The sequence below is a fragment of the Leopardus geoffroyi genome, chromosome C2 (assembly GCF_018350155.1).
Source record: "Leopardus geoffroyi isolate Oge1 chromosome C2, O.geoffroyi_Oge1_pat1.0, whole genome shotgun sequence".
In the NCBI taxonomy this organism is placed as follows: Eukaryota; Metazoa; Chordata; class Mammalia; order Carnivora; family Felidae; genus Leopardus; species Leopardus geoffroyi.
In genome coordinates, this window is record NC_059333.1 from 96,399,540 (window position 1) to 96,422,869 (window position 23,330).

Consider the following 23,330-nt stretch of genomic DNA (forward strand, 5'->3'; position numbering starts at 1 on the left):
CTGCTTCATCTGAATGATTTACTTGTCAAGCAAAGTGTGAAAAGACATGGACAGTTTTAAAAGGTTACTTTATTTATTTATTTTTTAAAAATTTTTTAATGTTTATTTTTGAGACAGAGAGACAGAGCATGAACAGGGGAGGGTCAGAGAGAGAGGGAGACACAGAATCTGAAGCAGGCTCCAGGCTCTGAGCTGTCAGCACAGAGCCCGACGCGGGGCTCGAACTCACAGACCGTGAGGTCATGACCTGAACTGAAGTTGGATGCTTAACCGACTGAGCCACCCAGGCGCCCCTAAAAGGTTACTTTAAATTGAGCTGAGGTTCTGCAGTCTAAAAGAAAATACCACCTATCTCTAAATGTTGACAGCAAGGACGTGAAATCAAGGTGGTGGTCAGCTTTACAGATGTCAGAGTATTGGCCTTCACTTAAAGTATTGTTAATTCCTCAAATCGTAGCTGTATTTATTTTTAAAAATTAGCAATAAAAAACCCCCACCGATGTCCATTCCTTTAAACAAATAAGATGAATACCCCCTACTCAGTATTTAATGATTTTTGAAGTTTTATAGGTCTTTCCTTCTATTTAGCACCTAATACCGCGTTCCTATACTCCCTGGGGGGAGGCGGGAGGGTGCGTACAGAGGATGATGGTGGTTATGTAAAGGGAAGAACATCTGAATAAACTGTATGAGGCATTATTTTCACTTAATGTTACAGAGTCATTGAGCCAGAAAAGACCTAAATGCCTTACCAAATCCATTCTCATGCTTTCAGAGATGAATTTGAATCATCCAGGACAGGACAGATGGTTGCTATCAGGCTGAGTCTGCGCTGAAAAATAAAATCTTAAAACATCTGGAATTGGTTGAAAAATACATAACAGTTCATGTTAATAACAACGTGTGAAATGGATTTCAAGGTTTTTTTTTAGATAAATATTATTTATATGTTGTATCATAGAAAACTACCACAATCTGGTAATGGAATTTTAGAAATAACATGACCTTCCATTGATGCAAAAATCACTTAAAGATCTGCAAATGTTTACAACGGAACAAAATTATACTGTATAGATTACAGAATTCTATAAATGACGTTATGTATCCTGACGCTTAAACTGATTTTACTAGTTATTGACTTTACTTAACAGGTTTTATCAAACCTTACTTGCCAACATTCTCTTCTCTTCGTGTTCCAATCTTATTTTATTTCCATTTTAAGATCTCTGCTATGCGGATATAAAGACTGGTTGTTTTTTTATAGAGTTCTTTTAACATTATTACATGCTGAATAATCTAGAACTAAATATCTGTATCTAAAAGGCTGTATATCTCGGGGCGCCTGGGTGGCTCAGTTGGTTAGGCCACTGACTTCAGCTCAGGTCATGATCTCACAGTTAGTGAGTTTGAGACCCAAGTTGGGATATGTGCTGACAGCTCAGAGCCTGGAGCCTGCTTCGGATTCTGTGTCTCCCCTCTCTCTACCCCTCCCCTGCTCATGCTCTGTCTCTCTCTCTCTCAATAATAAATAAATGTTAAAAAAAATTAAAAATAAATAAAAATAAAAATAAAAGGCTGTATATCTCAGAAAAATCAAATGTTTTTGTATTGTTAAAAATGCAATAGAAAGTGAATAAAATTTTTTGTTTTTTAATCAAATTTGAAAAACTGCAGAATTCAGTGGATGCAATAAAACTAAGCTATGGGAAAACTTAGGAACATTTTAAACAACTGTCATTACATCTGTAAAACATTAAGCTAGTGAGGAAATTTCTCCCAGCAATTAGAGATCCAATAAATTCGGACTTGAGCAACAATTAATATGACAAACCTCATATACCTGAATGTCTGTCCAGAGAGTTACGTTCATTAAACTAGAGATGCTAAATCAGCATTTTTAAAATGTGGAGCATCAGAACACATTGGGGCAAATGTTAAAACTACAGATTTCTTAGAGTGAGACCTACTGAATCAAATTTTCTGAGGACAGTCTGGGGAATCTGCATTTTTACAATCCAGGTCATCTTTAATCTATTAAAGTTTAAGAACCAATGCTCTGGTTTTCTCATTCTTCAGTTTTTTAAATATGTACTTTTTTAAACGCAAGTAGAGCAATCATATAGAAAAGTATACAAATCTTCAGTGAAGAGATGCTAACCCACCTGTGTCAGCCACAACTTACATAAAGATAGTAAATACCACACGCTTCCCAGAAGTGCCTCCAACCTTCTTCCAACAGGCAACCACTTTCCTGATTTCTAACACCACAGTAACAGTTTTGCCTATTTCTGAATTTTATAGAAAAGGAATCTTATACCCTTTGTGTCTGTGTGATTTACTTATGTTTAATGTAGCAATAGTCTTTTATTGCTTTGAAGTATTCTGTAATATGCTGGGTAGCAGAGGAATCTACCAGATTCTGGAACGAGGTGGCCTCTCGTCAGTCTAGGAAACAGTCACAAGAAAATAAACCTTGGTAACGAGATCTGCCTGTCCAGGCTAATCTCTGTTCCTGTGTGGAATAGAAGGGACCCCCCCCCCCCCAAGTTTCTACATTCTCCCAAGGGAAGGTAGCTAGCTACCTTCCGAAGGTAGCTAGCTACCTTCGGAAGGTAGCTAGCTGAGTGGGAAGCAAGTTCATGAATGGCAGGCAAACAGGCTTACTTCAAGCCTGTGGTGGGGTGGCACAGGTTAAACCTGCAACCTGATCTACACTGGCCTGCTTGAGACAGAGCAGCAGAAGTCTGAGTTCTCCACGTTTGTTAAAACTAAGGCGAGGCCAATTCAGTCAAGAACCACCAGGCTCTGACCAAGCTAGGAAAAATCTGATCACCTATTTTACAAGCTGTTGCCTACTGCATCAGAGGCCAGTAGGATGCCCAGAGAATGAAGACCTGAACACATGGTCTTCCCTGATGCCATTATGTCATGTAAGCACCCTCCGTATAGCTGGACACCAGTTTAAAGAGAAGACAAAGGGCAGAAATAAGACAGCATTTTTCCAAAAGTTTAAGCATTACCTTAAAATATTATAAATTGTATCTCCTTTATATTAGACTAAGTTTTAAATTGGCTGGGACTAAAGGTTAATTTTTTCCAGACTTCCCACTGGGTGGGAGCTCAAGAGTAAACACATGCACATTCTGTCAGAATACTCTATTTCCTCTGCACATCTGAACCATGAATAAATCTGTGACCATGTGTATGTTTCCATTTTTCTCTTATCATCCTTTAATTTCAGGCTCAAATACAGCCTCTTGATTATGGTGTTACAAATATTGTACTCTTCATTTTGCGATGTTTCAAGTTTGAAAACAAAAAAGTGCTTGATATTTTTTACGTTTGACAAAAACTGATCTCGATCTACACTCTGCTTTTCAAGCTAAATAGTAGTATTCAATGTCTTAGCTACCACTCAAACCATATCCACCTAAGCTTACTATAACTGCCTTCTCAAAGGATCATCATGCTTCAATTACCCAACCTAAAGTTGTCTTTGATTTGCACCTATTTAATTTCTCTGTGCCATATGACTGGTGTAAAGCCACTTTTGTCCTTGTGAAACTTGCCGCACCCCGATTTTCTTCATCACTTTTTATCTCCTTTCCTTCCTTCCTTCCACCCTCCCTGCCTCCCTCTCTCCCTCACTTTCTCTCTTTGAGAGAGAATCCCAAGCAGGCTCTCAATCAATGGGGCTCAAACTCTCAAGCTGTGAGATTATGACCTGAGCCGAAACTGGACACTTAACCAACTGAGCCATCCAGGCACCCCATCTTTGGCTCATTTTTTAAATGTATTTCCCTGAAGATTATTTCCTCATCGTTTGTTCTGTACCATCTCCTAGGGCTGCCTGAATCATTTCTATCACGATAATTATCAGTCTTATGCTACAAGATCTGTATCTTTAGCTCTAACCTCTCCTGGGCTTAAGGCTCCATTTCCAACTACAGCTAGACATTGTCACATGGCTGTTTTATCACCAAACTCAGTGCATCTAAAATAAAGTCTTCTTTTTTTTAACTTTTTTTTCAGTATTTATTTATTTTTGAGACAGAAAAAGACAGAGCATAAACGGGGGAGGGTCAGAGAGAGGGAGACACAGAATCTGAAGCAGGCTCCAGGCTCCAAGCAGTCAGCACAGAGCCCGACACAGGGATTGAACTCACGGACTGTGAAATCATGACCTGAGCTGAAGTCAGATGCTTAACCGACTGAGCCACCCAGGAGCCACTAAAGTCTTCTCTTTTATAAGCCTCTTATCTTCCCTATCACAGTTAATGGGATCACCATCTTCTCAATCATTAAGGATCAAAACTTAGGTGTCTAAGTTGGAGCTATCTAACTGCAAGGAAAAGACACTGATTCATTCATGCCTGTTTAAGAAAAGGATTTACCTTAAGGATCTAACAGGGGAAAAAAATCACTGGCACCCAGGGACAAGGAAATGAAGCACAGCACTGTGCCACTTAAAGAATGGGACTGCAAAGCCAGAAACCAAGGCCACACCTCTCTCACAGGGAATTAGTGGCTGGTTCTGTGAACTGATTTCACTCCCTTGCTTCACTCTATAGATCAGCTTTCTCTGCTTATTCATAATTTCCTGTAGACTCCGGCTTGCTTCACTGACTCTGGGCCAGTTCTAAACGATCTTTTCACTCACATGTATACCAAAACCTAACAGTCTCTGAATTTCAAAACTCATATTCTTGAGAATCTAACCGCTCAGTCGGGCCTAAGAATTGTTTCTCCCTGGTAAAGTGTTCGGTTAGCTGTGGACATAGTATGGAATCATGTGTTATAAATGTGGCTATCTAATCCCTGCCCTTCAGCAGTCAACTGTGCTTGGGTGTGTGAGATCATGGGTTATAAACCTGGCTATCCAATCCTACTCCTCAGCACAGGCAGAGGACTGAGGACTATTTCATGTAAGATGATGGAGGCACTGGACATGTCTTTCACTCCTCCCTGTTTCATACTTTTTTCATTCTGCCTATTTCAGTTAGCTGTGTGCACATTCCTTCCTATCATCCATTTCTTCTTGTTTGCCTATCCATGGGAGTAATGGCCCTTTTTCTGCCCATTCAACTCTGGTTGACTGCTCAATATTTTCTTTCTTGCCTTCCCCTGTAACACTTGACATTGTCTTGTTTACTGCCAGTTATATTCAGGCTTTTCCTTCCCATTTGACTTAGGGTGGTATTTAGTTTATTTATCTTTGTAGGTTTAATGTATTGATTTCAATAATTTTCTAGCATTTGAAATACTGGCCAGACATTTTAATCCAGGTATCTATTCACACCTATGGTATTTATTTTAGTGCATTCTTCTCGACATTAAATACCCTACTTCTGGGTGGTTATTATGTTTACATGATAATGATCTAATTCCTTAAACAAATAAACCAAATCTCTCTTTTTTGAGAAAGTGCACGCATGGGAGCATGCGCACATGCAGTGAAGGGGCAGAGGGAGAGGGAGAATATTAAGCAGGTTCCATGCCCAGCGCAGAGCCCTACACAGTGCTCAATCTCATCACCATGAGTTCGTGATTTGAGCCAAAATCAAGAGTCAGACACCTAACCGCCTGAGCCACCCATATGCCCCCCAAATTTCTCTTGAATGAATGGGGGGCAGGGGTTGCAGAGGACAAAAGAGTAACCATATCATTGTCTCAAGAAATTAATGCTCCACCAAAAAAAAAAAAAAAAAAAAAAAAAAGCTTCAATAACTAAATCTCCAAGTTGTTTATAAATAAAGAGTAAAAATGTAGAATATACAGAAATTGCATTAAAATACAATTTCTTTTTACTCGGTGGTATTTCTAGTAAAGTTCTAAAGACTCAAAATCTAAGTACAAGATGGAAATTTATATCAAGAGCTTCATTTTTAAATGCTTTCCAAAAGAACACCAAGAAACATTTAGGATATTGGTTCTCAATGTCTGGTTACATTAAAATCTGCTATGGGGCTTTTCCATCATATATATCCCACAGATTGTATGATTTAGTAAGACTAAGGTGGGGTGGGACTGGGATAGTGTTATTTTAAAATGTTTCTGATATGCATTAAATGTCAGAACTATTATTCTAGGATATTTTTAAAAACAAGTATATGTACATTGTTTTTATACATGTACATTTCAACTACTCTCACTCGTACAGTTTCTGTAGAACTGAAACATACAGAAGTGCTAAACTACTTTTGCAATAGAACATCAGAACCATTAAAAAAATTTTTTTTCTAAAATTTGTCTATCAAAATTATCCTATGAAATTAAACATAAAACAAGTACCATTTAAAAACAGCAAAAAATCATTTATATATAATCTATGGTTTCTTTTTAAAAAGTCTAAAATCTAACAATACAGTAGGAATAATCTAATACATACAAAATTATTTTAGAAAATAATTTCTCAGTGAGAGCTTCAACATCCTAAACACTTGCAAAAACGTAATAATATTTAGTTAAGAATAGACCTTTCCCAAAACTGCATTGTAACAAATATATTTAAAACCGGACTTATTTAAACGGTAATTGAGTGTTAAAATGACACCAGATACAACTAAAATATAAGCATATTATCATAAAAAATTGTATAGCATTATGAGAAGAATGACAAGACAGGGACCTCAGCCTTCAAGATTTCTCACATGTCACTCTGGAAGACCATCGAGACATGTCAATTTTAAAAGAAAGTATTTTAGTTATGAAGCAGATAACGTGATGGAGAAAAAACACAGTAAATCAACCTTACCCATTCCAATCCAATAATATTAAAAATAATAAATCTGAGGACTAATCTATATAAAATGCTAATTACCATTATTAGAAGAAATTTGGTAACTACAGCTCTCATAAAATTTTGACATCACTGTAGCCATTTTTGAAATTTTATTCTTTAGATGCTTGGATTAATGAAGATGTGAATTAAATATAACCTCTCCATTTCAGCAGACTTCTTAAAGAGGCTGAGTCTTTTAATTTTCTTTAATTTCTTCACATTCCAATAAATTCCTATTGAATTTAAGCCAGAATAGATTAGTTGAACATTTTATAACTTTGTAAATTGTATTTAAACCCAGCATATTAATACACAAGCATAATTAGATTTCTTAGATAAATAGTTAAATCCTAAGTTTGATGTATATTACACAAAGGGAATATTTCAAACTGTGAAGTCAGTCCCACTGGTGGCAAACTACTGCGAAAATGGTGAGTGTGCTGCGAAACGGTGGCCATCTCTACAGTGTACAAGAATTAAGTAGTCTCATTACATCCTCTTCTAGTTGGTTCTTCTGACTAGGATGCCAGAGAAAATTCAATTAAGGAAATCAATATCAAAAAAACCCCAAACCCCACGTTAACTTTATTACAGAAAACAAATAAGCCACAACTAATGCATGGCAGAAATAAGAAATAATGTCACCATGGTGTTTGATCAGCAGCACAGGAACTGACTCTTTGGAACTGGTAATTTAATGTCCAAAGATCAGGCAGTAATATAAATGAATTATGTGGGAAAAGTGGGATGGGGAAGTAAATATCAGAATGATACTGAATTTTTTACATTCAGTAAGAAGAAGACAGACTACTGTAGGCAGTCTGACAACAACCAAATGTTGTGGTTTGATTCATAAAATTTTAAACTCAAAACTTATAGAAAAATGTAAAATATTTAGCAAACTGGCTTTCTGGTAAGTCAAATGTTCACTGATAAATGAAGCTAATTTCTTAATTCTTTATGTAATTACAATGTGTCAATTGAGAAGCCAAGTGATTTAGCGTACGCATTAGGTTTACTTTTAAAAATTCTTTTTGGAACTTAGTATTTTAAAAAGTGCGTAACAGGTGTAGCAAGGCTTATCAAAAATCTTCAAAATTCATATTTTCCTCATCTCCAGTAATCTAGAAACCTATTAAAACATAACCTGAATCAAATTTTGAAGCTGTCTTTATTAAGATAAAAATACCATATGATCTATTTAAAACTCATTTTGCAAATAAATGTAGTCTTGGATAACTCAAAAGTACTGATCACTGCTTTTCTCCAGAATTCTGAGGCCTAAATGAACAAAAATGTATATACAGTTTTCTAGCTTTTAAGAAAAACACTTCTTTTTGTGTCATTAGAAAAGTTACCTCCAATGGAATATATTAATAGAGAAACAGCACAATTCTTATTCAGTACCTAAATTTTCTTAAGTAGAAGAATGAAAATTCACTTTCCCCCCATAGTTTATGTACTGGTCTATGGGACTTGGTACAGCAACACTATTGGCCTGACACTATCATAGATTTTGCTTAAATTTTGAGGGGAAAAAACTAAAAAATCCCGCAGGTCAAAACTGACTCATATAAATGGAAAGATTCCACTTAAATAAATGAAAAGCAATTTAAAATGCAAAATAAAAATGAATTAAGGCAGCTCTAAGAGAAAAAACTCATCCATTCAAAATAGTGCTACTTTAGTATAACTCACTCCTTAACATGTCATGTTTATAATCTAGGCATAGAAGCCAAAAATCAAAACAAGCATTGCAGTTATGATGCAGCATCAGGTGTTTACTTCAGCTGAATGGAAAATAATGGTCATAACTCAAATGAATGCTAATTTAATATGAATATATGCACCTTACCAGAGATGTTTATGTTTACTACCAAAGACGTCTTAGCAATTCCATATTCCTCACAAAGTCAGTATAATTGCTGTAAAAAAATCAACTGTGGTTCTGAATACCCATTCACAGTTGATCTCAACAACGTATCTGATGTAGGCGACTGGTTATCTGTGACAGGCAGAAGGATGTGGTGGTCCTCAGTTCCAAGCGGAAGAGATAATGGTAAAGTCATATCAGAAGGCTTCACATCCAGTGTTTCTGATAAAGGACTTTTTTGTATAGAATCTTGTTCATTCAACGGATGATCCTCTATACTAGAATCTAGAAGTTTATCTGCACCTGAAATAGAAGAGAAAGAAATTTATGCTATCTTTGGAAACAAAACAAAAACTCTTAGATAGACTAAATCTGCTTACCATTCCCGGAACTTACATTCCAACCTCCACAGCTTTACTCATGCTGTTTCTCTTATACTGATTTACCCTCATTATTTACACAAGTCCAATATGGGCCTCAAGCTTAGGTTTAAGCACCAACTTGAACTTAAAAGGGATTTAACTGTTCTAGACAAGGGTGAGCTGTTACCTATTTTATCACTCACTTGTCAATTTTTTGTATACTACCTTGTGACATCTGTCTCTTATTGCTACTGAACATTCTGCTTCATACTGGTATGGCCTCTATTCTCAGACTAAACTCCTCAAGGGTAAATGTCAAATTATACTTCTCTGATTCCTTCAAAGTACTTAATAATAGTGCTATACACATAACAGATTTGTTCTCTGAACGTATTAATGAGTAGTTCATACTATTCTCTGAGTTCAAGTTCAGAGATACAGCACTTTTGTATATTTTTCAGAAGTGAGAAATTCTGCTCAAGGGCATAAATTATCACACCGATTATGATACACTTTTGCCTTCAAATTTTCCATGAGCTTTACCATGCTTCTGCCACCCCAAAGTTTTTACATGATTTCAATCTGTTTCATTAGATAAAACTGCATATTTGCTTTCATAAAACTAGAATTCTGTTCTTGCCTAACTACTCTTCAGTTCAAACAGCCAATACAACCTGCACTTCCTTATCCCGGTGACTCCCTTTACAATATTCTCTCTGCCTGGGAGGAACCCTCCTTTTCCCATCTCCATTCTCTGAACCCCTCTCTCTCCTTCAAGTTCCCTAGAATTAAGTTTTTCCAATACTCACCTCAGAAGGACTTAATCTCTTCTTTAGCACTTCTGTCTCTACTATACCCTACATTTTGTCTTGTAATCACAGTTAAATATTTAGATTTCTCGTCTCCTACACCAGATTGTAAACTCTTTGAGGACTAAGACTGTGCGTTTTTCAACTTCGTATTATTCTGCAGTTATGTGTACTTTGGAGGCAGAGGCATTTAACGTTTGTTGAATTACTCACATTGCAGTTTTCATATGTTACTTCTTAATCCTTATGATGTCGCTGTTTACTATCAAAGACTTGTTAACATCTCTATACACTGAAGAAGCCTAGTATTTTGTTTTTAATTATGACAAACATAGTGAAACTTTTTCAAGGATTCATTGTAAGCAACAGACTTAAATTTTATAGTCTGGCTTTTCATTTTTATGTAACAGTTTGGAGCTACCCATTTCCCTACTTCCTCTTACATGTTTCTGGATTCATGTGTTCATGATGCCCTTTTTGTCGCATAACTAATCCCCAGGTAACCCAGACTCTAGTCTGGAGAATAGTGATACACGTTTTGTTTATATATTCTTTCTTTCTTGTAACTTCATAAATCAGGTTTTTAAAAGAGGAAATATTTCAAGTACTGTTTATCAGATGGTCAATATGGAAAGAAATTTCTAGTGAACTTATCTACAAATTATAAAGCTACCTTCCTAATATGTATTTATCTAGTTTTTAAAAATATGTATCTAATTTAAACTGTTATAATGTGCATCTCAACATTTTAGGAGTAGCACCATTATGAGAGCCCTAAATTTTTAAAAAAACACAAACATTTACCGGAATGGACTTTTGTTTTGTGCTTCTTTAAATTTTTAATATCTGTGTAAGAATTTCCACATAATTCGCAGATAAATGGCCTTTCTCCTGAAAAGCAAGTTAAAAAGTTTAAACTCAATATTTTTGAAGCTAAGACAAAAATATCAATGTTTACGAATGCAGTGTAAACATTACTGTACTGTTTAAGTTTAGTTTCAAATTACCATTTAGTCACGTGGTTATAATATAGTCAAACAAAAACTTCCATAACATTAGGCGCTCTGTTATACTGAGCATCCCCATTTCAGGAAAAATTGAGCCCTTCTGTTAAGAGAAATTTAACTTACTCTTATTACTATTAGACATTTAGTGAGTGCCAGTTATATGCCAGATACTAAGAGGAACAGCTGGGGGAAAATATGTAAATATTTCTGCTTTCTGGCAGCCTACAAATTAGAAAATCCTGTACAAACAGTGACAGAATAAAATGCTACAAAATTATAATTCCTTTGAATACGAACTGTTCAATGCTTTACAAACTATGAAGCCTAAGAGCAGAGAAGCCGCCAATAAATTTATTAAATGTCTACTAGGGGCTCATAGTATTCTAGATAGGAATAGTGAGAAATAATTTTTAAAATGACAAAGAAAATGAAAAGAGTCCATCTTCAAAGTGGCATTTTCCCTTGTTTTAATTTTTTTTTGTTCCATATTTTCTTCATATTATACAATACTCTTACAAGAAACATATCAATTCTAACATTCATTCTAAAAACTTGCTTACTGAACACTACTTGATAAGAAAATCTAGTATTATCTTGGTATTATATATTCCTTTTCATTTCTTGGTACATCTTTGCAATTTAATCTAAGTCATCTAAAAACTATTACTATCTGGCATATTTTTTAGAAAATCTATACAATTCTAGACCCAACTTAATTAACACTACTCCAAATAACTAAAGAAACAAAGCAAACAGAAAGTTGATAGTTATACATTAAAATATTGCTATAGGTAGAGTACGACTAGAAACCATATAGTCCATAATGGTTTAAAAGTCAAGGTTTACATAAAAAGAAATTAGAGAGAACAAAAAATAATACGTTCTCCCTAAACACAGACCTGTATGGGATCGAAAGTGTTTGTTGAGCTCTCCTGAGGAAATAAAACTTTTCCCACAAATACCACATATGTATGGTTTTTCACCTAGATGGAAAATAAAAGATAGCGAAGTGGTGTACTATACCAATATAATATTTTATCAATTACAATAATCTAAAGTAACCTGTTCTAAAATACTGAATTAAAACCTCTTTATATTGTATTTTAGAGGTATCTTCAGTGTGATCCAACTTAGATTAGTAATTACACTGTTCATGTAACCTGATGCTTTTCATATAATAAAACTTTCTGCAAACATCCTTCTAGTAGACTAGAGTTGGGCAAGAAGTTCAATTTTTATGATTACAAACGTGATTAAAAATTCATCAATCCAGGACTTTAGTTCTTGCTATCTACTATATTATTAAGAGGAATAAAATTATTTAGGAAAGATCTATTTTAAGAGGTACTCTATCAAAACTGAAAATCTTTGAGTACAACGTGCTTCAAAACTGGTATTTTGCACTTGAAGTAGCTGTTTAATTTGTGAATCTCAGAATGTCTGCATAGGAAAAGTCATAAAAATCAATGTTCTACCTAAACCCATCTTCACCCCTTAATTTCACTCTACTGTTTTATCCGAGGGAAGTGAAACAAGAGGCTAAGGGGGTTTTTCTAAGGTCATAAAATACATTTCAACTCAAGTTTATATACCGTCAAAATTACCTGATTTTTAACGTATATAGTTACATAATTAAAAAATTCCATCCACTGTGTACTATCTTAGAAAATAAGTCTGCTTTTATAGCTAATATTTATGTGAAAACCACAAACACAAAAGGCTTCAAGAAGCACACACACAACAGATACACAACAAAATCTATAATCTACTTTCTGTAAGGGCTCAATTTCCCTTTCTTTTTACAACTTTCCTTATTTTAAACATCTCTGTCAAATTCTTACCTGTATGTTTTCGAGAATGAGTGATAAGAGAACTAGAGACAGCAAATGCCTTCCCACAAGTATCACACACATACGGCTTTTCTCCAGTATGCCTACGAACATGATAGGTCAACGTGCTGGCTTGAGCAAATCTCTGTCCACACCTATCACAGACATATGGCTTCTCTCCACTATGCTTCCTATTAGTAAATAAATAAAGTTATATAGTGGTAAGTAAAACAATTTGGATCCAATCTATATAATAAGCATTTTTTATACAATTTTTCATGTAGTATTTTATTTCATATTAACAGACCAAGAATATATACTTAAAATCAACAGTTTCAATGTATACAAATCAAAAATAAATGTTTTGGCATAATGTTATCAAAACATTAGTTCTAAGGTAAGTTAAAAAAATTTTGCCGTCATCTTTATATGGTTGTCAAGTGTGTCCCTAATACCGCAGGCAATTATTTTCACTTGTCCATTCACTCACTCTTTAAAACTCTTTCCTTAAACCTCCAGCAACTCCTCATCCATCCTTATCTTTAGCTGATGTCCTTGCTTCCTGTTTTACTGAGAAAAATTTAAGCAATCAGAAGAACATTTCTACCATCTCAACCTTCCACCTATAGGCATCTGTACCTATGTATCTGTTGTTCTCATTAACTCTAACAGGAGGGTGACAATTCATCTGAATCCAAACACTCCCATTTGCATACTTAAGATATTATCTCTTTCCTACTCAATGGTAACACTCCTATAATTTCCTCCACAGTTCCTTTTTCCCATACAAATATACTGATGTCTCTGATCTTTAAAAAAAAGACCCTTTGGGGCACCTAAGTGGCTCAGTCAGTCAAGCATCGGACTTTGGCTCAGGTCATGATCTAGAGGTTAGTGGGTTCAAGCCCCGCGTGGGGCTCTGTGCTGACAGCTCAGAGCCTGGAGCCAGCTTTCGATTCTGTGTCTCCCTCTCTCCCTGCCCCTCCCCTGCTCACACTCTGGCTCTCTCTCTCTCTCAAAAATAAACATAAAAACAAAACAAAACAAAAAAACCTTGACCTCTTGCTCCTCCATTTCTTGGCTCCTCTTTATCAAAAATTTGAGTCTCCAACTGTTCCACTTTAATTTTTCTCTACTAGTCACAACTAACATTGCTTTTCTTGAGAGCACTGCTGACCTCTCACTTTGGTAAATCCAACAGTTAAGTCTCAATCTTCACCTCTCTATCACCAAATTTGACAAAACTGATTGTTCTCTTCTGGAATAATTTCCTTCACTTGGATTCCAGGGCAGTGTACTGTTGGTTTTCCTCCTATATTGGCTAGTCACCTCTGCTGGTTCTTGACTATCTCCCAGAATTTTTTAAAATTAGAGTGCCTCATGATTCAGTCCTTTTGATTGCTTCTCTATCCACATTCATTTTCTTGGTGACCTCATTCAGTATTACAGCTTTAAATATTATCTATATGCTGAAGACTCCCAAATTTGTATCTTCAGCTCAAACCAGTCCCCTGAATTACAGACTTACATAACCAACTGTCTATTGTACATCTCCATTCAGATGACTAAGAGCTCAAATTTAACATATTCAGATCTCTGCTCAAAATGCCTACACGCCCTCTTAAACTGCTCTATCCACAACTCTCTTCCATTTCAGTTCATGGTAATTCCATCTTTTCATGTGCTCAGGCTATAAATCTCAGAATCTTTGATTCTACCCTCTTTTCTATCATACCCCACATCCAATCTGCGGCAAATTCTTTAAAAATATGTCCAGAATCTGACTACTACTTATCTCTTCCATTGCCATCACTGTGGCCTAAATCATCATCACTCTCACTTGGATTTTATCTATAGCTTCCTGTTAATTTTGCTTCCATTCTTGCAATCTTACAATTGTTTTCCAATATAGCAGCCAGAGCCACCCCTTAAAATGTAAGCAAGATAAAAAAAAAAAAATGCATGCAAGATCATATCACCTATTTCTCATTCTGATCTTATTTCTCTCCTTCACTTACTCCCCTCCAGCCACCATGGCTTCCTCTGGTTCCTTCACTATGCTAAGAAAATTTAATGGTAGAACCACAATTAGAACTCTACCGTCTTGAATACTAACACAGTAGTCTATTCATAAGACTAAGGTGAATGCCAGACTCAAAGATCAAACAACTTGTTTTTTTTTTTTTTTTTTTTTTACCTTGCATGAATCTTGAGATTGCTAGAAGTTGCAAATTGTAAATTGCATACATCACATTTATAGGGTTTTTCCTCACCATGATGCATACGACTATGGAAGACTAGCTGGCATTTCTGAGCAAATCCTTTATCACACAATTCACATTTGTATGGCTTCTCACCTAAAAGAACAAGCAAATAAAATTTGTATTTAAAAGGAGATATTGTTTTAGTTGCTTAAGCCACATAGGCTTTCAAAAGAGTTCATCAACAGTACTATTTTCAGTATTTGGAAATTGTTAACTGCTAGAAGTAATAAAGCAAACAGAACCTTTCTTCCAGATCAACTATCAAAACCTTGATAGAATTAAAAGAAATCAATGTTTCTCAATTCATAATAGTGAAAAGGTGGTCAATGAAAGAAATACATATTGCATCTTAAAAGGTACAAATCTAAGTGTACCAAACAAAAGTAAATGCAGAGGCTGAAGAATGAAATGTGTATGTAATGCTAAGAAACGTGTTCAGAAGTTGACAAAGATTAGGAAGCAGGAGGTGAGATGTATTGGCAAAATCTGAGAACTGTACTGAGTTGTAATTACTTTTCCCCTTTATCAGTTCTCTTAATCTTTGTCTCTGTTAAATACTTAGCAAGCTAGAATCAAGTGTATGTTCATTTTAACTATGAAGGAAAATGGTATACACAGGTCATACATTAGGACTTCAGAGTATCAGCTGCAATAAAACAAAATAGCCATTAAATACTTGGTCACAATTACAAAGAAATTTTCAACGGTCTTAACATGCTAAACAAATATTTTTGTGAATACAAGTATATACCAAATGTTGGTCACAGTCAACACTGTATATTAATATGTACTGTACAAAAATATTATTTCAGTCACAGTATAAAAGCAATTATATCTCCCACAAACCAGTCTTACCTGTATGAGTTCTTACATGCGTTTTCAGCTGGTTACATTGAGTAAATGCCTTTCCACACAAGTGGCAGACATAAGGTTTAACTCCTTTATGTATTCTCATGTGCCTTCTCAAGCTGCTGGCTTCTGAAAACACTTTCCCACATGTGTTACACATTGGCTTGGCCTTGGAATACCTCTGATCCAGCTCTTCCCCAGAGCTCTCCAGCTCATAAGAATTCTTGACACTGGCTATATTAGACATAGAATGTTCTTTCAGAGCACAGTTTGGCTGTGATTTTCCACGTTTCCGTTTCACTGTAACAGTTTGCACAATATCTTGTGCTGGAAAAGTATTTTCCACAACTGATGTCAACTCGAGTTCTGAATTATCATTTCTTTGTGCAACTTGTTCTATTACAGGACTGGACAATTTATTTGCATCTAAGAATAATTCAACAGATGCGTTCTCTAAAATGTCACTGGGATATTGCACTGTTTTATTCTGTCCTGTTTTCTGGGAGTTGAAGGCCTTCTTCTTCTTTTTCGTTTGAGATGACTTCTTTGCTAAAGCCCCTTGTTTAGGATTTGCCTGAACTAAATCTGTAGACACTTCTGATTTTTCCCGACTGTTATAATCCCGTAGAGTAAGGAGACAAGTCTGTTGATTCAATTCAATGTTTCCAGTAATACTAGATATCTCTGTAGAAGAGGGATTAGCAATAAAAGCAAAATCTTCCATCTTTATTTTACATTTAGTGACCACCTCTTCCACTTTGAGATAGTCAGCAGCCTGATGAATTTCTTTAACATTCCAACTGTAAGGAAACAAGGCTAAATGACAATATTCTGAACAAATAAAAACTATTTGTGAAACAGAGCTGCACATATATTTCAATGTCTTTTAAAGACCTAACGAAGCAGAATGATGAAAAGGCATAACTAAAAGAATAAATTTACAAAAATTCATTTACTCATTCAGAATAATCTTTAGGCAAAAATCTCCAGTTTTACAGAACTTCAAAAGATGAAAAATAATGGTTATTCATAACTACAAATGTACCACTATAAGAAAATGTTAAAATTTCTGTGTGTTTTAAAAAACACTTGGAACACAAAAGTAGCTGTTGGCAACTTATTGCCTCTTCCCATTCATCCGGAGGCCTATTCAGATAGCAACTACCTTTTCTGGGATTGGCAACAGCAAGAGTCTAAAAAATTGTTTCCTACCTTCCTCTGCTCCCCTGTGAGGGACTTTAACGGTGCTTCTCAAACTTTCCCGTGCATGTGAGTCACCCAGGTATCTTGTTAAATGAGGATTCAGGTTCAGTAGATCTGTGACGGGACCCACGTGTCTGCATTTCTAACACAGTTGCTGGTGATGCCAGTGTTGCTGGTTTACTGATTACACTTCAATGGAACAAGGTTTCAGAAAGCTCTAACAACCCTCCCACCTGTGTGTGATACTCAACCCATGTTAGTTGGAGAGTCCGTCATTATTAGAACTATATAGAAAGACTAAAGTTCACCCTGTTCAACATTCTAGTCAGTATTTACTGAGCATCTACCATGTGTGGTACACTAAGAGGGATATTAAGAAATAAGAAATAGTCCCTGCACTCCAAAAGTTTACAATGTAGTGAAAAATTGTTTGATTACTCTAGCACTGGCTCTAGCATTACTAGGTGAGCTAATTAGGGTAAGTCAGCACCTGTTGGCACTTTGCTTTTCTTAGCTATAAAATCTGAGAGTTGAGTTGGTATTAACATGAAAATAGGACCCTTTCATAATTATCTGAGGATGGATACATACACACACACACACACACACACACACACACACACACACACCCTTCAAGTAATCTTCCTGCTCTTTTCCCCAATTATTATTTAACTCTTCAGAAAAAATTTTAAAAAATCTTTTCCTTTTTCCCACGATTATAAGAGCCAGAAAAAAGTTTTAGTCATAGCTGATAATACAATTATAGTGCTATTAATATATCTTTATTTTTTTTTAAGAAGAGTAAAATTTGAAACGAAATTAAACATTAACTAGCTCATGAACCACTCAGGTCTTTGAAGGTATACTACAGTATTTACAGATCTCTATCCATTTTCTCATCAACTGATGAAAACTTCTTTACCTCAAGTAGCACCTGTATGTTTCCTCTTTTTAAATTTAGTTTTCCATTAGCTTTTAAAAAATTGCCTTTTATTATACACACAGTTATTTTCTCAGCTCATTATAGATTAAATAGATTTATAGGCCCGTTTGGAAACCTAATCACAAGTTTAGGGAACATTTTATTCTCTAGGAAAATATACCTAAAGTTCCTAAATATAGTATAAATAAACTTTAAGAATATAATCTATTTGCAAATGGAGTCTTTCCCCTAGATAAGAAAACATTAAAGATTTCTTCTGTCCCTTAGCTATAATTTTGGAATACATAACGGATGATCTTTGTAATGAAGTTAATTCTATATTTGCAAAGATATAACACAAATAGCCCCAATATAAACACAATCTTGTTCATCTTTTATACAAAATATTTTTAGCATGCATACAGTAGCACTGTCACTTTCTAAAAACGTTACCTTTGTCCTTAAGCATTTTTATTAATTTTGTTACATAGTCTATTATCATTACAATAAATGAGAGACAGCACTAGAATGAAACCAAATTTATCACTCATTATACTTAGGTCTCAAATTATAATTGTGCTTAGTGATTCATACAGTGAACTACCAAACACATAACAAGGTCTGGTAGCCTTTAAGACCAATATAAACTAGCACTGAGATGCACACTAATTGTTCAGTACTGACACAGTATTGCATACCAATTATTCATCTATTTCATAAACAAACTATAATCTCAGTTACAGTTAAGAGAACCAATCAGCAGTTGCTTACACCAATGACTAATCTGCTTTTGTTACAAGCATGAAGTTACAGTGCTTGCAAACCTGCTTTCATCTTTTGAACAGTCACTGAAAGTCATTTAATTACATGCTACAAGGTATGTGGCTAAATGCTTTACATGAATAGTTTATTTAATCCTCAAGACAGGTCTCTGCAATCTGTAATAATCCCATTTTACGTACGAATGAAGGCTCAGATGTACAAAGACATTAAGTAATTCATCCAAGATCACAGAGGTTAGAATAAGATTCGACCAAGGTAATCTGGCTCCTGAGTCCACTTAATTCTCTATTATTTTGCTTTCTTCACTAAGTTTAATCACTAAATTATACACTTTCTACTTTTGATGTAAGTCTTCTCACATTTGTGGTGGGGCTCAAACAACTAGTTCCCAGGAAAGATATGTATCAAAAAAGACTGAACAAAAATCTGGCTCTTTTTCACACTGGTGCTTTGCATGAAGGCTCAAAGTAAGCTGCTCTTCAGTGTGTTCAAATCAATTCAAGATTATTTGGAAAAGTTAATTGAGAATGGGAAACTATTAAATTGAAGATCAAGCAAAATTCACTGGTTTTGTGGTTATTTTACATAATGTGCTCTAAATATTTAGATGAAGCACCTGTAGAGTCAACTATTCAGTAAATTTAAATAATTTGTCATGTAGATTAATCTGAAACTCGTGTGTTCCTTTAATCAACCCACAGAGAACTGACTTGAAAATCTCATTATGTTAAAATTTAAAAATAATTCAAAAATAGTGTGTTTCCTTTTCAAAAGAATTAAGGAACATTTTGATTCTAGCTTTTTAAAGAAGTATATTTCCACAATAAGTTGCAATGTAAAACAGAGAGAAGAATTCTGCTTAATATCTATGTGTATATCTAGAGATCATCTGGAAAATGAAAGATTTTTATCAAAATGTTAATAGTGATTATCAGTGGACAGCAAAATTTCAGGTGTTTCCTTTTTGTTTCTTTCTTGATTTTTCTCCAAAAATTGTGGAGTTAAAGGGAGAGAGGAGAGTGGAAGAGAGAAAATAAACGAAACTAATGTTCAATGGGAAGTGGGCCTTCAAGTAAATCCTTGATCTTCACACTAATACCAAGGGAGTTACTACAATCTCATTTTTACAGATGGGGAAAATGAGGCCCTCAGAGGTTGCATCTTGCTCAAAGACATACAATGACTGACAGGCTAGATCTAATTCTAAAGAGCATACCTGTTTATGTCAGATTATGACTTCCATAAGAGATGGAAGAAAGAAGACAGGAGTAATTTGATTGGTTTCTCTTTCCTTTTTTCCTCTCTACGTTTCCCCCCACAACTAGTAAATTCATCAGGATTAAATTAATTATACAGTCCACTATGCATGGGAGACACAAGTGACTGCATTATTAAATTCCTCAGAACCTACTTCCCGTTAGTGGAGTGACAGCATTAAGCATTTCAGAGAAGCATTCTAGCACCTTGTATCTGGTGTAAGCATTAGTACTAATAGCTTTACAGAGGTAACAGGAGTCACTGCCATTTACACTCCAAGGAAATTATTTTCTTGAATCAAGATCAGGAAGAGGTCCTGCACATTGCCATCTATGGTTAGAAATGGGAATACATGAAATGAACACAGAGGATCATCCTTCTTCATCCACACTCCCCTACTACCTCAAGCACGTTAAGAGGTAGGGGAGAGAGTGAGGAAGAGAGAAGTTCAGAGGAATATAAAGACCAAGGAAACTGGAATTCACTTCGAATTCATTATGTATGATCTTCAAGTTTCCATAACTGAAATGGCAGGTTTTGCTTCAGCACATAAATCAAATGTGCCAGAAAAAAGGCCTTAATCTAATTAGCATCTGTGCTTTTTGCGCTTAAGAAATGTAGTCTGTTCATCCCAAATCAGTAATACTGACATCTTTATTAAAAACAACAATAGCATTGTGCACAGCAATATATGAAGTTAAGGGACTGAATGGAAAAGCTACAAATATACTTTAGCTCTAAAGACCGTTGACTAGCTTTTAGAAATGAAAACAAAATGTGTACTTTACCTGTCAAGATTTAAAGTTCCTGTGTATATAAACTCCAACAGTTTCTGAAATCCATCAGCCTTCACTTGACTCTGATCAAGGAAGACATTGTTCTCAGAAGTGCTTCTGTAGATCGCACCAAAATACTCACTAAATGAGGCAAGGACATTTCTATGAGCTTTAAACTGGAATTCCCCAATCACTACGGTGCAGTCACAAAGAAAACCTGCTTCCCGCTGTTTGTTCAGTCTCTCTAAAAGGTGCTCACAGTGGTGCGAATACTGCATTTTGATATCAGAATGGAATTTTACCCTTGTTCTAAAAGACAAAAAGAGACAGTAAGTCAGTAACCCGAAGTTTTCATCAAACGTTTCACCCAAGCAATTGGTAAGGGGAGAAGGGACATAGAACATGAACAAGAATAAAGTCCTCACTTGCTGCCCCCACAGAAAATTCTTATCAAACAGATTAGTTAAAAATGCTGAAGGTTAAGTGTCTATCTTTGGCCAACTAACACAATCGTTTGGACACATCAATAATACGGCGATGCGTGAAAACACTTCCAGGAGCTGGAAAAAAAGCACCGCAAGATTTCACGCTTTGCAGCAGGTGAACCTCCAGACTTCCAAGCTCAGTACGCATGCATGTGTTGGGGAAAAAATTAACAAACCACTAAGAAATGACTCCTTTGGACAGATGAGGAAAAAAAAACACAGTATGAGTTCTTTAAAACCGTTCTCAAATCCCCACAACCTGTTTTCCGTGGTGCACAGAGTTGCTTCAAAACGCGGGGCGGGTGCCCAGGAGGCGGAGAAGGAGCAGAGAGCCAGAGTTGTCAAGGTTCCGTCACTCGCCCGGAGGAGGCCACACCCCCTCTCATCCCCCTCCCGGCGGCAACGGAGAGTGACAACCAAAGCCAGTCTCTCCCGGCTTCTGCCGCACTGCCCTTCGGCCAGCTCCCACGACTACCTCGGGTTCCCACAGCAGAGGTTGTGGCCAAAGCCAACACCGGGGCTGCCTCGCCCAAGCTTTCCATGTTAGTATCTCCGCCTCGACCTGAATTCAAACTCCATGAAGCCTGCTCACTCCTGACGCCGCGTCCGGAGAAAGCAGGATTGACAAGCTGGGGCGTGAAGAAAGACTCACCTAGAGCAAATCAAGGGGCAACAGTTTCTTCACGCTCTCTCCGCCATCTTGGAAGGACGTCACCGCTCCCCGCTCCGCCTCTTCCGTCTTCCTCTACGGAGACATCATATCCGGCCCGGGCGTCCAGAGGAAACGCTGGAGGCTCTGGGATCGTGGAGGTCTGGTACCGGCGAGGACGGACCGGGCTAGCCCGCAGAGATTTCGCTCTCCTGCATACCAGGGTCTCCAGCGAAACTGCGAACGTCATGGATACGGGACTTAAGGGTTCATTCGCAGCGACCCGCTTGTCTTCCTCATTCTAAACATGCTGGTCTGCCGATAGTCAGCATCTCGCGTTCAGGGCCGTGGTCGGGCAGCACCGCCCGAAAGTCCTCTTTCCGGGAGCCAGATTGCGCACTGCATGCTGGGACTTGTAGTTTCTTGGTTTCTCCCATCATCCTCTCCTTCCTCGGGACCCGGAGAGTGGGAACAGCTGCTTTGTGTCCTTAGGCTCCTGGCCATAGAGGATTTTTGAACTGAGACTGGTCACTCCTTTTCAGTTTATGTACCCGAAAGCTCTTGAGAACCCTTAATTGTGTTTGCATCAGCCAACTGTAGCTTAGTTCTCAGGATATCCTTACCTGGTGTTAAAAGTCTGAGGTGCAAGAAAGCGGGGCAAAGCAGTAGGGCACCTGGGCACACGCAACATTGCAGGAAGGTGGGCTTTATACCGCAAAAGGTTCTGCGTCTGGACCAGGAATATTTTAACGTAATAATTTACATCGAATTCAGATTTTGTACAGTGAAAGAAAAGAATGCCAGTTATCTGTGTAACATACAAGAGGCACAGAAACAGTAGGATAAGTCGTGTTGATATTTTAGGGTGAATTTTCCCCTAGTACTTACGGATATCATAGTTCTAAGAAAACCAGAACTACATTTATTCTTGTTAAAGATGTGTTGGGACCATAGACTATTTACTCATGACTTCATTTTAAAAGACAGTCTCAACTGGAATTTACCCATTTCTTCTGAGATTTTTTTCAACGACACTTTGCTCTTTAACTTCTTTAGGCGGTAAGAAATGTATTTGTGAATAAAGCCACTACCATAAAGTTTATAAGGGGAAAAGTTGAGGCTGGCTCTAGATTACACCTTTATGATTCCACTTTTATACTTTGTTGAAACCCTTTTCGGTAGTTCATTCAGAAATATGAGTCCCTACCAGGTGTTAAGCACGACACTAAGTATGTATAAAATAAGACTAAAACATGGTCTCCCGGCAATGAGGAATTTGCAGTCTGAAGGGGAAAACTAATGGAAAACTGCATGACTTGTAACACAAAAGGTGCTTAGGAGGCAACAAGGCTAACAGTTTTACCGCTGTGTTTGAGCTCCTCTCTAGGCTGTATGTTACATTATTTTTAAGTAGTAGGTTGTGATTTGAATTTTTTTTTTTTTGAAGCACTTCCACATGGCAAGCTGTCAATAAAAACATT

The 23,330-nt window shown here is 36.4% G+C and overlaps 1 protein-coding gene across 4 annotated transcripts; it reads right to left on the reverse strand.

Annotated features, from left to right (window-relative positions):
* Positions 1-6,488: 6,488 nt before the first annotated feature.
* On the reverse strand, positions 6,489-22,233 carry MYNN (myoneurin). 4 transcript variants are annotated; one of them, XR_006718518.1, is made up of 9 exons: positions 21,853-22,233; positions 20,728-21,024; positions 15,781-16,574; positions 14,859-15,018; positions 12,674-12,852; positions 11,732-11,815; positions 10,630-10,716; positions 8,637-8,957; positions 6,489-7,014 (listed from the first exon to the last, which is right to left on the reverse strand). XR_006718518.1 is itself a non-coding variant. In XM_045503019.1 (8 exons), the coding sequence occupies exons 2-8, from the start codon at positions 20,991-20,993 to the stop codon at positions 8,695-8,697; spliced, it is 1,833 nt and encodes a 610-aa protein (XP_045358975.1). In that variant the 5' UTR covers positions 20,994-21,024; positions 21,853-22,233; the 3' UTR covers positions 6,489-8,694. The 4 variants fall into 4 exon arrangements, 2 of the variants coding, with proteins under 2 accessions (XP_045358975.1, XP_045358976.1); XR_006718519.1 differs by lacking the exon at positions 11,732-11,815; XM_045503019.1 differs by having other exon boundaries at positions 6,489-8,957.
* Between the last annotated feature and the right edge of the window lie 1,097 nt (positions 22,234-23,330).

What these genes read in the sequence shown, in the direction of transcription:
- MYNN (XM_045503019.1), bottom strand. Translation starts at nt 20,993, where the DNA reads ATGCAGTATTCGCACCACTGTGAGCACCTTTTAGAGAGACTGAACAAA. An exon ending in GGAACTTTAAATCTTGACAG is followed by an intron (nt 16,575 to 20,727) that starts GTAAAGTACACA and finishes GTTTCCTTACAG; the next exon opens with TTGGAATGTTAAAGAAATTC. An exon ending in AATCTCAAGATTCATGCAAG is followed by an intron (nt 12,853 to 14,858) that starts GTAAAAAAAAAA and finishes ATTTACTAATAG; the next exon opens with GAAGCATAGTGGAGAGAAGC.